At 39.2% G+C, this 14,607-nt stretch overlaps 1 protein-coding gene across 2 annotated transcripts in view; it reads right to left on the reverse strand.

The window, feature by feature from the left end:
• The window catches only part of LOC139443127 (tight junction-associated protein 1-like), a 39,011-nt gene that overhangs the window by 3,688 nt on the left and 20,716 nt on the right, over positions 1-14,607 (reverse strand). For both annotated transcript variants that reach the window (XM_071224075.1, XM_071224074.1), the window contains 4 exons: positions 3,156-3,320; positions 2,303-2,369; positions 1,937-2,044; positions 1,057-1,140 (listed from right to left, as the gene is read on the reverse strand). In XM_071224075.1, coding sequence (XP_071080176.1) covers positions 1,057-1,140; positions 1,937-2,044; positions 2,303-2,369; positions 3,156-3,320 — 424 coding nt within the window. The remainder of the gene's footprint in view (positions 1-1,056; positions 1,141-1,936; positions 2,045-2,302; positions 2,370-3,155; positions 3,321-14,607) is intronic.

A 14,607-nucleotide genomic window follows, 5' to 3' on the forward strand; every position in this document is an offset into this window, starting at 1 on the left:
TGTTTTTTCATCTTTTAAACCCCCTTTTAAACGATTGCCTGTGTTTTTGAGTCAGGGATGAAATCGTGAATGTTTTTCGTTTTTTGATCGACTAGGTCGTTGCCTATGGTAGTCGCCTATGGTAGTCGCCATCTTTGTGACACTATAAGAGATAATTTAATTCTAAATTCACACTAATAACAATCTTCACAACACTTTTAATGAGTCAATGTAAACCTTAAAGCATAAGCCAGACACTCTCCTTCTGAAGAGTAAACTTGGTAACAGTTTTTCTTGTTTCTCAGTAATGATTGTTGTTTGTTTGTTTGTTTGTTGGTTAATGCTGCACTCAGCAATATTCAAGCTATCTGACGGCAGTCCAGACAATCCAGTAATTGACATCACTGGCATCGATCTACGTAATTGAGATACGATGACATTCATCAACCAAGCTCACCCGATCCCGTTAGTCGCCTCTTACGACAAGCATAGTCGCCTTTTACCGCAAGCGTGGGTTGCTGAAGACTATTCTACCCCGGATCTTCACGGGTCTTCACAGTAATGAGTGAGTGAGTTTAGGTTTACTGTCACACATTGCATGAGTGTTTGTTTGTTTGTTTGTTTGTTTGTTGTTTAACGCCGCACTCAGCAATGTCCCAGCTATATGATGGCGGTCTGTAAACAATCGAGTCTGGACCAGACAATCCAGTGATTGATCTAGGCAATTGGGATGACATGCATCATTGCATGAGTGAGTTGGAATAAAGGCTGGATTGAGCATTGTTTCCATCACATGTCATGGCAACAAAATGCCATGTGGAGGGAAAGCCGAAACTGATGCAGGTCTTAAACGTTTATCATTTCGGTGAAACTCATCAGCATGGGTATGGTGCTGACAAACCAAGGATCATAATCAAGGATTCAAACCCATAACTATACCCAGTGGATCCTGACAGAGATAAGGGAGCCCACTCTGCAGAGCAAATTGTGACCAATATATAGATCACAGGACCACTCTAAATAGTGCCTCTAAATGATAAAATATAACAAATATACAAAGAATTGGCTAAAGCTTACCGAATTAAGTTTATGTGACACAAAGTTGGATGGTCTACAGTGGAGTAGCTGCACTGCGAGATTACAGTCATTGCGGTACCGCTCCTGGGAGGGAAGCAAACATGAGTGAGTGAGTGAGTGAGTGAGTATGGTTTTACGAAGCTTTTAGCAATATTCCAGCAATATCACGCCAGGGGACACCAGAAACGGGCTTCACACATTGTACCCATGTCGGGATTCGTGAAATGGAGGTGAAATGGAGTTTAACGTTTAACGATTATTGTACTCATCTGCTAGTCCAGAATGATGCTGATTTATAGTGCTAGCCCACTGAGATACCATGCCGCAGTTTAACATGAATATCCTACTCAGACACAGTTAGTGACTCCGAACTGACCAGTCCTGGTTCTAGCCCCTTAATCCCTAGCATCAGACAGGGTAACAACAAGTCTTAAGGTATGACTCAGCCGGGAATAAAACCCCACACCCTTCCACTATCCAGGCAGGCGCTCTACCACTAGACCACAGAGGCAGTCCAGTAGGAGAGAAATATATCACCATCACTTAAATGTTGTCTAGTACATCCACTTCAAAACTGCTTGTTATTTTATCAAATACTGAAAGTAACAGCAAAAAACTATGAAGTACTTCAACCAAAGATATTCCATATTCCATCTCCTTTGTCTAAAACTTTTAAAGAATCAAAATGAAATGCCCATCTCAGCAACACAACTGTGAGAGATCATTCTATTTGGCCACAAGGCACCTAATACTGAAATAAAGTTTTGCCATCTTTGGTTCGATTTCTATTTACTCTTTCAGCAATTGTCCTCGAGCTCTAAAACACTGGTGTGGCTGTAACGAGAGGACAATGAAGATCCGCCTGTAATTCAATACTTACATTTTCCTCTTCTAACTCACAGATAGTGACCTTGCCATCAACAAGTTTGGAGGTCAAGGCTGCTACCTCTCGCTGCAGGGACACCTTCTCTCCCTCAAATTTGTTAACCTTGAACAAAAAATATTATATCATTATTTTGAACATTACATAGCTAACCCTGAAAACACATATATTCTAATGCAAAAGAAAACATCCATTTATAGGCCCTGTACATAATGTGACAATCAAGTTGAAGTTAAACCATTGTTGTCAATGAACATGACCCATGAATGCACACTATCAAAGACACACAAGTGTTAACATTTCTTCTGTGTTCTGATAGTGAGACAGTATTCCAGCTGTAGGATGAAGGCAGCCCGTACTGACCACTTTAAGTAGCTTGTCCTCCAGGTCGTGGTTCACCTTCTGCATCCTCTTGTGGCTCTCTAGCAGCCTGCAAACAGCATGTGGCATCATTAAGGCACTGTGCATAAACTTTTATGGATCTAATCATTATCGAACATCAGAACCTTGGATCATATAAGGCCACATAAAGGATCTAATCATTATTGTAGATGATAAAAGAGGATTGTATAATGCATAAAGGATCTATTCATTACTGTAGACATTAATAGAGGACTGTTCATGGAATAAAATCCTGTGCATTACTGAACACAATAATAGAAGACTGTTCAAGGGATAAAGATCCTGTGCATTACTGAACACAATAATAGAGGACTGTTCAAGGATAAAGACCCTGTGCATTACTGAACACAATAATAGAGGACTGTTCAAGGGATAAAGATCCTGTGCATTACTGAACACAATAATAGAGGACTGTTCAAGGATAAAGATCCTGTGCCTTACTGAACACAATAATAGAAGACTGTTCAAGGGATAAAGATCCTGTGCATTACTGAACACAATAATAGAGGACTGTTCAAGGAATAAAGATCCTGTGCATTACTGAACACAATAAGAGAGGACTTTTCAAGGCATCATAAAGGATCTATTTATCACTGTTGACAATAATAGAGGATTAAATCTGACAGTGGTCCACATAGCAACCTTCTGCCTATTTACAACACTGATCTAATCCTCAACAAATTGGCATCACAGGAAACAAAAAGATATTATACATCTTAAAGAATAGTAAATCCTTTGGCTATTTATCATTGGCAAAAGTCACATATGATATACTCATAAATACTGTCATTTATTCTGTTTTTAAGTTATTTACCTGTCGTATCTGTCCCTGAGTCGAGCAAACTCCTCCCGCAGTTTCAGCACTTCATATTCCGCGAGCTGCTTACTGTCTATCAGCTCATGCTCTATGAGAGAGATGTGTGAGTTGCTCCGGATCAGCTGACACTGCAGCTCCTCTATCTGTTGGTGGAGGTCCAGACTGAAACATATCATGATTATGAGGTGATATTGTACAGAGGAGGTGTAGGGCTGTATTGTAGTGGATATGAGGTGATATTGTACAGAGGAGGTGTAGGGCTGTATTGTAGTGGATATGAGGTGATATTGTACAGAGGAGGTGTAGGGCTGTATTGTAGTGGATATGAGGTGATATTGTACAGAGGAGGTGTAGGCTGTATTGTAGTGGATATGAGGTGATATTGTACAGATGAGGTGTAGAGCTGTACTGTAGTGGATATGAAATGATATTGTACAGATGAGGTGTAGAGCTGTACTGTAGTGGATATGAAATGATTTTGTACAGAGGAGGTGTAGGGCTGTATTGTAGTGGATATGAGGTGATATTGTACAGAGGAGGTGTAGGGCTGTATTGTAGTGGATATGAGGTGATATTGTACAGAGGAGGTGTAGGGCTGTATTGTAGTGGATATGAGATCACATTGTACAATGGAGGTGTAGGGCTGTACTGTAGTAGACATGAGATCACATTGTACAATGGAGATGTAGGGCTGTACTGCAGTAGACATGAGATCACATTGTACAATGGAGGTGTAGGGCTGTACTGTAGTAGACATGAGATCACATTGTATAATGAAGGTGTAGGGCTGTACTGTAAATGTATGAGATCACATTGCACAGTGGAGGTATAATTTTGACATTAAGTCAGCCCTCAGTAATGATTGTTTCGGAAAAAGGAATTGCAAGCAAGAACCTATGTGATAGGTAAGCCTACGTCCACCCCAGTCAACAGCAGTATCACTGCCAAGTTGGATTCAAGCGGGATGAGAGTCATCCATGACTGCAGTTAGCCTGTAGGTTCTTGCATCAACGAATACATTACTACAAATCATGTTAGTTATGACACAATACCAATGACAAGGCTATGTAGGGGCTATATGTCCAGATACTTTTAAAGAATGATGACACAGCTTTAGGCCTACATTGGAACCTTACTATAGGAACTGCTATACCTTACATGTTTCGGGCAGCTTTAACCAATTACTGCGGCATACCAGCCACCACCCTACACACACAACTTGCCTCCAGAAATCCACACAACACTCCAAGGACTGGTCAATATGTACAACACATGCCAGTGTTGTTGTATTGAATCTAACCTGCAAGCATGGCAGGACCAATGCAACTTCATCAATTACCGTAGTGCCTATTGATTTTTTTGTGCCTTGAAATACAGCAAAGCTTTCCCTTTAATTAGCTCCTCCTTATAAACAAGACACTGCGGGACATACAAATGACATATCTCAAACACAGTCCCATGGCGGCACTGTAGCTCACCTGCATATATAGTCAACAGTTTAAAGTGTCAATATCTTAGAAAACACTGACAGACTATGAATACCGTTGATATAAAAATGTCTTCTGCATAAATACCTTATAGTGAGGGAGTGAGTATGGTTTTATGTTGCTTTCAGCAATATCGTGGCAGGGGACACCAGAAATGGGCTTCGAACCCGGGTCTTCGGCGTGACGACCGAATGCTTTAACCATTAGGCTACCCGACTGCCCCAAATACCTTATAACTTTGGTTGAAGTTCAAAGGTCAAATCGCAGTCAGAATATATAATATTGCAAGAAGGAAATATATGTTAAGCCCCGTGACTAACTACACACAGACCAAATCACAATTTGAACAAAAAGGGCAGAGTAATGGCCACAAAGAGGTTTCATAAGCACTTTCTCCTGACGGTTTCAAGGAATACAAAGGTCGAGTTTGAAATGTTAGTGAACCGTAAGCTACTAGTGCTCAACTAGAGGATGATTTACACCTGTCAATACACATCATTTTATATCAATATATGGTTGCACAGAAACAAATGGGTTAAATGTTCTGCAGCGGTGAAAGACTGAACTGTCTACATGGGTTAAATGTTCTGCAGCGGTGAAAGGCTGAACTGTCTACATTGGTTAAATGTTCTGTCTCAGTGAATAAGGCTGAATCTCTTACTGCAGTTGTTAGGTTAACATGGTTGAAATTGATTGATTATTTGTAGGAAAGCCAAGACATTCAGAAACAACAGAAGTAAACGCTGTAATTGTGGAATTTTTAAACCATTAAGAAGTCCAAATTGCCAGATCAAAAGAGAGCCAGTTCCCATTGTGTGGAAAACTCAGGCAATCTCCCTTGGCTGACCTAATGAGTCTAGCGACATGCCGAACATGTACGATGTCAATAATGTCTCATTCTGTCTAGCTGTGCCGTCATCATGCATACAATGTGTCAGTCCTCACATTAACAGCACAGACTGGAGATTTACATTCCAGCAACGTATCCCATGTTGTGTCTGTAATGAACGTACCAGGGAGACATGCTGGGACCACTTAATCTTGCCACTGTCTAAAAGTACATTATCTATAGGCAAAGGTCACTCTAGTTTTTAAGGACCGCCCACATTCTGGTACAATTACAACTTCACACAACTTGAAAAGATCAAAAGTCACATCTGAATCAATAAACTGGTCCCAACTTTCAATACGTTTCATTGCTAATGTAGTTACTGTATTACTGGTAGTGGCACTTTTAATCGTGTTCAGTTTTTACTTCACTCACTTTCAACTGAAGAAATCCAGAAACCACTTCAGAATCTTGCATGGTTAGATAAAGTCTATTCAGTTTTTAAAGTTTAGCTGTTAAAAGACATGTATTCCCATCTCCAAATTGATGAGAAATATTGGATTTCAAATCACTGAAGCATGATAGGCACAGGATAATTCATAAAGAAAGACTGAGATTACTGTATAAGATAAGCAAGCATACAAATCAACAACCTTCACAAATGTAATCACCAGAATTTACTTGCTTGCGAGTAGCTTTCAATTACCATTCCCATCCCAAATCGTTATTAAATCGCTATACACAGATATAGCTGAAGGGTAAACAGGGGCCTCCACAATGGGTGACAGACATATTCCTTGAGAGCATTCATCACATGGTGATGTTAAGGCTGAAACAGGTTAAATGTCCCTCAGTGTGTATCGTGTTTGACATTCTCACCATATTAGGCTGATCGTCTGACATTCGGCGGACCGACAGTTACAGACCCAAGCCGGGATGACACAGAGTCTCGCAGCAGCCAACGCGGATCTGACACAGTTGAAAATATGAAGACTCACAGTCCACCATGACCCACTGCATTAAGTAGCAGGTGGGTCCTGGGTCCTTGAAGTCTGCCCCTGCAGTACCTAATCTAGGGACCCTGAGATCTGTAACTTTTAACATCAGGACAATGACAGGGACACCCAAATCTGTAACTTTTAACATCAGGGTAATGACAAGGACACGCAAATCTGTAACTTTTAACATCGAGTAATGACAGGGACACCCAAATCTGTATCTTTTAACCTCGAGTAATGACAAGGACACCCAAATCTGTAACTTTTAACCTCGAGTAATGACAAGGACACCCAAATCTGTAACTTTTAACATCAGGGTAATGACAGGGACACCCAAATCTGTAACTTTTAACATCGAGTAATGACAAGGACACCCAAATCTGTAACTTTTAACATCGAGTAATGACAGGGACACCCAAATCTGTAACTTTTAACATCGAGTAATGACAAGGACACCCAAATCTGTAACTTTTAACATCGAGTAATGACAGGGACACCCAAATCTGTAACTTTTAACATCGAGTAATGACAAGGACACCCAAATCTGTAACTTTTAACATCGAGTAATGACAAGGACACCCAAATCTGTAACTTTTAACATCGAGTAATGACAAGGACACCCAAATCTTTTACTTTTAACATCAGGGTAATGACAAGGACACCCAAATCTGTAACTTTTAACATCGAGTAATGACAGGGACACCCAAATCTGTAACTTTTAACATCGAGTAATGACAAGGACACCCAAATCTTTTACTTTTAACATCAGGGTAATGACAAGGACACCCAAATCTGTAACTTTTAACATCGAGTAATGACAGGGACACCCAAATCTGTAACTTTTAACATCGAGCAATGACAAGGACACCCAAATCTGTAACTTTTAACATCGAGTAATGACAGGGACACCCAAATCTGTAACTTTTAACATCGAGTAATGACAGGGACACCCAAATCTGTAACTTTTAACATCGAGTAATGACAAGGACACCCAAATCTGTAACTTTTAACATCAGGGTAATGACAAGGACACCCAAATCTGTAACTTTTAACATCGAGTAATGACAGGGACACCCAAATCTGTAACTTTTAACATCAGGGTAATGACAAGGACACCCAAATCTGTAACTTTTAACATCGAGTAATGACAGGGACACCCAAATCTGTAACTTTTAACATCGAGTAATGACAAGGACACCCAAATCTGTAACTTTTAACATCGAGTAATGACAGGGACACCCAAATCTGTAACTTTTAACATCGAGTAATGACAAGGACACCCAAATCTGTAACTTTTAACATCGAGTAATGACAAGGACACCTAAATCTGTAACTTTTAACATCAGGTAATGACAAGGACCCCCAAATCTGTAACTTTTAACATCAGGGTATTGACAAGGACACCTTGACTTTCATTTTTAATCTCGAACACTGACATATTATATAATGCAGGACTATTTCTTTTTGTGTCCAAATAATTTGTTTTGCATCCTTTACACCAGACCAAATCACTCCATTTTCCATACATTGAGAAGGAGATCAAACGCTGTGTTTTATCATAATTACGTCATTTAATTTTCGAAAACCTCTCCTAGATATCTTTCTCTTTAGCATGTTTAGATGGTCTTAAGGGGCGACGAACATGTAGCCTAAAACATGTTAATTACGTTTAACTCAACACAAACTTCCAAAATAGTTCTCTCAAGTCATAGTTACAGGCTTACAATGACTTTTTATTTGCATTTCTTCAGTGGTAAGTATTTACATTTTCTCAGCTTAGCATACTTGTGTCTAGACTTGAAATTAGGATATATAGACTTGAGGTTATGGCGAACCGGTATGGCTGTCTTTATAGCTAATAGCTAGCAGAAAGTAAGGTCTCAGATGTAACATAAATTATGGACTGCTTTAAAGTTGAGGTGAGCTGAGTTGAAATGGGGTTAAACGTCGCGTCCAAGATTATTGCACTTATATAGCAACGTGCATGCATGTGCGTGTGTGTGTGTGTGTGTGTGTGTGTGTATGGCTTCCATTGGCCTCATCAGAGACGATTGTATGAGCAAATACAGATGTTGTTATACAGAACATTACATAATTGACATCGGTTGTGTCATTCTACCGAGATGATCTTTGAGTTAAACATTCACACAACCTCATGCCTTCTAAATATCTTATGCCCCCTAAAAAAATACTAGCAGTGTCCAATTAAATCAAATTACACATACACAGAGAAGGGGTGAAATTTTCACATCTACTTCATGTTTCAGTCAGCCTTTCGTAATTTTAACTGGCCACAGGCCAACGGGCCATCACTTAAATCAACCCCTGTCACTGTATAGATGAGATGGGTTGGCACACATTAAGCAGGGATTAAGACGTAAGTAACACACACGTGGAGCTTTCTGTAAATGTCTCTTGTCAAAGGCCACACAAATGCCCAAGGCGTCTAAGGCGCTGCGATTCGCTGTGCAGAGTTGCGACCCTTGGGCACGCCAGAAACCCAGGATTGTGGGTTCGAATCCCGGTTTACCCCGATTTTGTTTCTAGGTTTGTCAGCACCATACCCATGCTCGTGGGTTTCACCGAAGTGGTAAACGTCTGAGACCTGCATCACTTCGGGCTTTCCTCCCACATTAAGCTGACATGACGCGATATAACTGGAATACTGTTAAAAGCGGCGTTAACTCACTCATTCACTCATTGTTTCTGCATATACCATGAATATGTGATTTACCATGATTCACGTTTGAAAAAAAGCAGCTGAACGACTGGTGGAGAGTCTTAGAGTGAGGCAGTGAGGATTACATTCCAGCCAATCAAATAACAGCTCATCTTGCTCATACTCAACAATTTGAATCTTTTCAAACACGACAATCACCTTCATCATGATTTACACGTCATTCCAGTGGTTGCAAAGGTTATCAGCAATGATCAAAGCCTTCGGTTTTCCTCAAGCTCTAAACATTACCATAATTATTTCAATGCTACGATTGTTAGATTGCGATATCAAAACTGAAAAGCTAACAAACAAATGGAACTTCGGAAGGGCAGGTCAGGAACTATTGTCTAAGCGCTTACTGCAGCTTATATCCTGTGTCAATTTGTGACCTCATCACACAAAAAGTGTAATATTACGGCACTAATAACTTAAAGTGTGGAAATAGTTCAAGTCAGTGTATCAATGGTAACAGAGACACAGCTTAGAACAGACTCCATGGCAACTTGGCAAAGATACAACATTCCAATCAAACACCATGTGAGTCAACTCATTGTGACTAAAACAGACTGCTTATAACATGTGAGTCAACTGATTGTGACTACAACAGGCTGCATATAACATGTGAGTCAACTAATTGTGACTACAACAGACTGCTTATAACATGTGAGTCAACTCATTGTGACTACAACAGGCTGCTTATAACATGTGAGTCAACTAATTGTGACCACAACAGACTGCTTATAACGATGAGTTGCACCATGACATTCCTTAACAATAACATGGCTGCACCAAACACACCTCTCTGGGGGACATTATTAGAGCATAATGACACAGGGATGGAACCTGTAACCATGACAACTGCATATTAATTTTAAACTAGAGGCGTTTTTTACTTGCAAAAACAGAAGCAGGCCCCTTTCATCACCATTTCCTCAAAGCGCTCACTGTACCACCAAGTACTTCCAGTCAAAACACATTACTTTCACACCTTGATCTCAGTCAAGACAACTTCATAAGAACCAAAAAATACCCAGATCTCAGGATTGTACAGATAAAAGTATCTTGCAATAAATGATACAGCTTAAATCAGAGGAAAATAGCTTGATTCAAATAACATGTTTATACATTTGCTCAAAACATAGCAGTCTCAAATGGAAACTGAAATTTTTGGCAAGATCCTTGTTCAACCGTATTTAACACAGCCCATACTACCAAACAACCAACATGATTATTTTACAGTATTTGGCTTAAATCATGACTGGCTGATTTTGGCAGGTACACAGACATTTTATTTGTTTTGTCTTTGAATACCTACCTACATTCAAAAGGATACCATACTAATAGATTTACTTCCAGTACTGTGTACATTTTGTGGGGCAAAAGGGTCATTGAAAAGAGAACAATGTTTTTATTAGAGTCTAAATTTTGATGCGAGTGATTTCTTCCTGTGGTAATAAATCGACGGGACAAAACAAGCAACGAAGGAACTGTCTTATGTTCAGAAAGCAAATACATACAGCTCTTTCAATTAAATATATTGAATAATTTAAACAAGCCCAAGAGAAATCATTGAAATGTTTGGGTTTTTTTGTTTGTTGTTCAATGCCGCACTCAGCAATATTCCAGCTATATGACGGCGGTCTGTAAATAATCGAATCTGGTCCTGACAATCCATTGATTGACATCATGAACATCGATCCACGAAATTGGCATGACATGCATCAACCAAATCAGCGATCCCATTAGTCGCTTCTTACGACAAGCATAGTCGCCTTTTACGACAAGCATGGGTTCCTGAAGACCTATTCTACCCTGGATCTTCACGGGTCATAGAAGTGTGTAAAATGTAATGTTCAATAAAGAATGAAAACACTTTCATAACGTTCCTGACATCCGGTAGTATGTCCTGTGTCATGTTGACATCATGGTACCTTGTAAGTCAGCCAGTGAAGCTACACGCAAGTGTGTATGAAAACACGTTAACCCCAGCTTTCACCACCGATGACATGCATCATCCAAGTCAGCGAGCCTGACCACCTGATCTCGTTAGTCACCTCTTACGTCAAGCATAGTCACCTTTTATGGCAATCATGGTTGCCGAAGGCCTATTCTACCCCTAATCTTCACAGGTCTTGAAATTGTTGTACGTAAACTTTTACACTACAATCAGTTTCCATCAATATCACTGCAGTGCACCAAATACCATGAATAACAGGCAGTTAAATCTACTATTAGCTCAGGTTGAAGTAATCATTGACAAAACATTGCTATTCATGAGAAAATCACACTAAGAATTACCTCGTTACACAGACTGTGTTTTGAGATGAGATGTGGGACTGCACTTAGAGATAACGTAATATTCCAATCTGATTCATCCCTAGTTAATACCATCTTCCGAGAAGCAACTAAATGTCGTAGAGGTGAGTTGCATTATACTTTCAAACAAGGTGATAAGCTAGTCCATCATGGAAATTGGTCAGCAACAGAATTCCCCACTGACATATTACTTGATATGATCAGCAAGTTGCGTTCGGCAGAATAAATAAATAGAGCATTTCAGATTTTTTTTTTCACTTTTCATTACATAAAGGTTAATGGACAGATTCTTTAGTATGCAGAGTTAGAAATTACAGGGGTGCTGGAATCCTCAGGGGTAATTGCTACAGTACTGGTATTTGAATCACAAACAGAGCCCCTTTAACGAGTTGACCTGAGGATTGTGACATAGGCCCTTGCTTTCAGTCCCTATTTCCAACACTAGTATGAATATGAATAGTAATATTCACATATCATCGGCAGTCTTGAGTGAGTGAGTGAGTTGGGTTTTAACACCGTTAACGTTGTGTTGCTCATGATAAAGAAGTTGACATCCATCAATTCTCTTCCTTATGTGTATCACTTTTAAATGCCTTTCAAAGACTTGAACAACTATGTGATCTAGCAGGGTCAGTTAGTTTGAGATCATTCGTTTGAGAAATTGTGGAAACCAGGCTAAATAACCTTCGGCTGGTGTCAAATTGAATGGCATCAATTTGCCGACTGTCAAATATCGGTTGCCATGTTGCTTGAAACTGGAGAAAAAGACTTGTGATAATCACATTATGTGGATTTAGTTATCAACTAATCACTAATAATCATCGCTTTACTGAGTTTTCATTGACATGATTCATGAGTTCTCCATATTTTCTGTTCCATAGGATATTACATAAACCATTTAGAGTGAAAACGATTTTCACTGTCATTATGTCCCATAGCGTTCTTTAATTGGATTATGCATGCCAAGTATCCTGGCAACAGAAAGCACAAGAGCAGTCCTATCTGGGAGAAACGGCAGATGATGTTTTTAATGTATTGCCACCTTACAGCCATTCTGTGATCAACATCAGTCAGTTTCATAGAAAAGTAATAAAACTGGCAATATTAAAAGACTTATGGTGTCATTATTGTAAGGTAGCCTATGATATAAGGTGTTAATCGCAAGTTATCTTGCTATATCATATCATGGCCAAATAAATCTGATTCGCTTTTTATTTTTTATGATGATAAGCATATCATAAGAGATGAGCGAGTCAGCTAAACGACTACCCAGGTACAATTTGAAAAATCCATAACTGTACAAGGTATTAACATCTGACGATGTCGGTTTACCCTTGTGAAGTTAACAAGAACATGCATTGTGTGGGTGTTTGCGGTTTCTTAATACCATATTTGACGTAATAAGCACTCCGCTCTAATAAACGCCCACGGCAATATTTGTTAATATATTGGCAAGTGAACAATCCCAATTAGCACCCCTTCCGACTGATCAATGTACACAAGACTTATTTATTTGTGTATAATACGCACGCGTGTGTTATATACACCCTTAATTATGGGCAATTAAATTCAGGAAAAATATATCTGTCGTATATAAACAGTTCAGGCCGTCAGCATAAACCACGAAATTTATCTTTCAACTCCGTTTTTTCCACCAAAATAATATTCTAATAAGAGCTCTCTATTTCTTATTTTGAGAGCGCCCTGGGCGCTTATTACGTCGAATACGGTACATGTGTTTCTATTATAACGTTTTCAAAAATCAATATTAGTGATATGTTAATAAGCTTTTAATAAGCCCATTGTCAGTACACCTTCTCAAGGCAAGGGAGTTAACTGACTGTAAAATCCAGTTTCCACCCTTGCCGAAATTGTCTGGAGTTCTGGAGTTATATTTTGGCTGGACTAACAAGTCTATGCATGGTCCAATCAAAATTGTGTAACGAACAAGACATCAGGTTCATAAACAACATGGATTTCAACATGCAGATTTTCATCGACTGCAGGATTTGAAAAGCATGTGTTTTGTCGACTGGGCGTCGACAGATATATCCAAATCTCTTCATGTTTTAAATCAAGCTGCTCAAATAATTCCATGAACTTCCCGAGGTAAAACCAGTTTTATTACAACATACATCTTAATTATCGATCAGATCGTCTTGACTGGGCGCTGCCATTTTGTATCAAGCGAATGCAAGTGATATGAGAGGTGGTATCTGATTGGTCAATAGGATGGACAAAGAATGGACATAACTCTTAACAGCCACTGGTGGCACTATGATTGAGCCATGGAACTCCAGCGTAGTTCAGCAAGGGTGGAAACTGGACTCTTGTAGTCAGTTAACACTCTTGCCTCAGCAAGATGTTGTCAGTAGTAAATGGGTATTGGTCTGACTTCCATATTGCAATTTATTGCAATAATGATACATATATTGCAATACGTACAATATATTACATGCATCGTACAATTAAGGGTGAAACGATACACCGATATTCCGATGCATCGCGATACTTGACACACGATACGATATACGATAAACGTGGGCCCATTTATCGATGCGCCATGATGTGGAACGCAAATCTCAAGTACAGCGTTTCCTTGTTGTTGTGCCTTTCATTAAACCGCTTACTAGGTCATAGCGCCCGGTAATGCATGGCTCCCAAAAACATACTTACATGTTTAATAAGCTCAGGTTTTACAATGACAGATGTTTTTCCCCATCTCAAAAAACATTATCAACTAATCACCGCAAGCACATAGCACCAGAAATACCAGTCAGCAAATCCGAACTGAAGTACGCAATACAATACCATTATTATACTTTCTTGTTATTAAAACATGTTCATTGTATATCTGGACTTGTGTTTGTATTATATTTTATTAATCTTATTCAAAATTTCATTTAATATTGTTTTCATTAAGTTAGGTGAAATCGTGTGTGAAGAGATACAGCAACCACGGTCAGATTACCACTTTTGACGCATTGAAACAAACATTAGTTCCTTGAGAATGGATACATATATTAAAAATGCTATACTTTGACTCTTTAAAAATCATATTTGTGGCAATCTGGCTAATATATGTCAACATAACATTTTC

The sequence above is a fragment of the Haliotis cracherodii genome, unplaced genomic scaffold, assembly GCF_022045235.1.
Source record: "Haliotis cracherodii isolate W230 unplaced genomic scaffold, xgHalCrac1.p SCAF_5, whole genome shotgun sequence".
NCBI classification, from domain to species: domain Eukaryota; kingdom Metazoa; phylum Mollusca; class Gastropoda; order Lepetellida; family Haliotidae; genus Haliotis; species Haliotis cracherodii.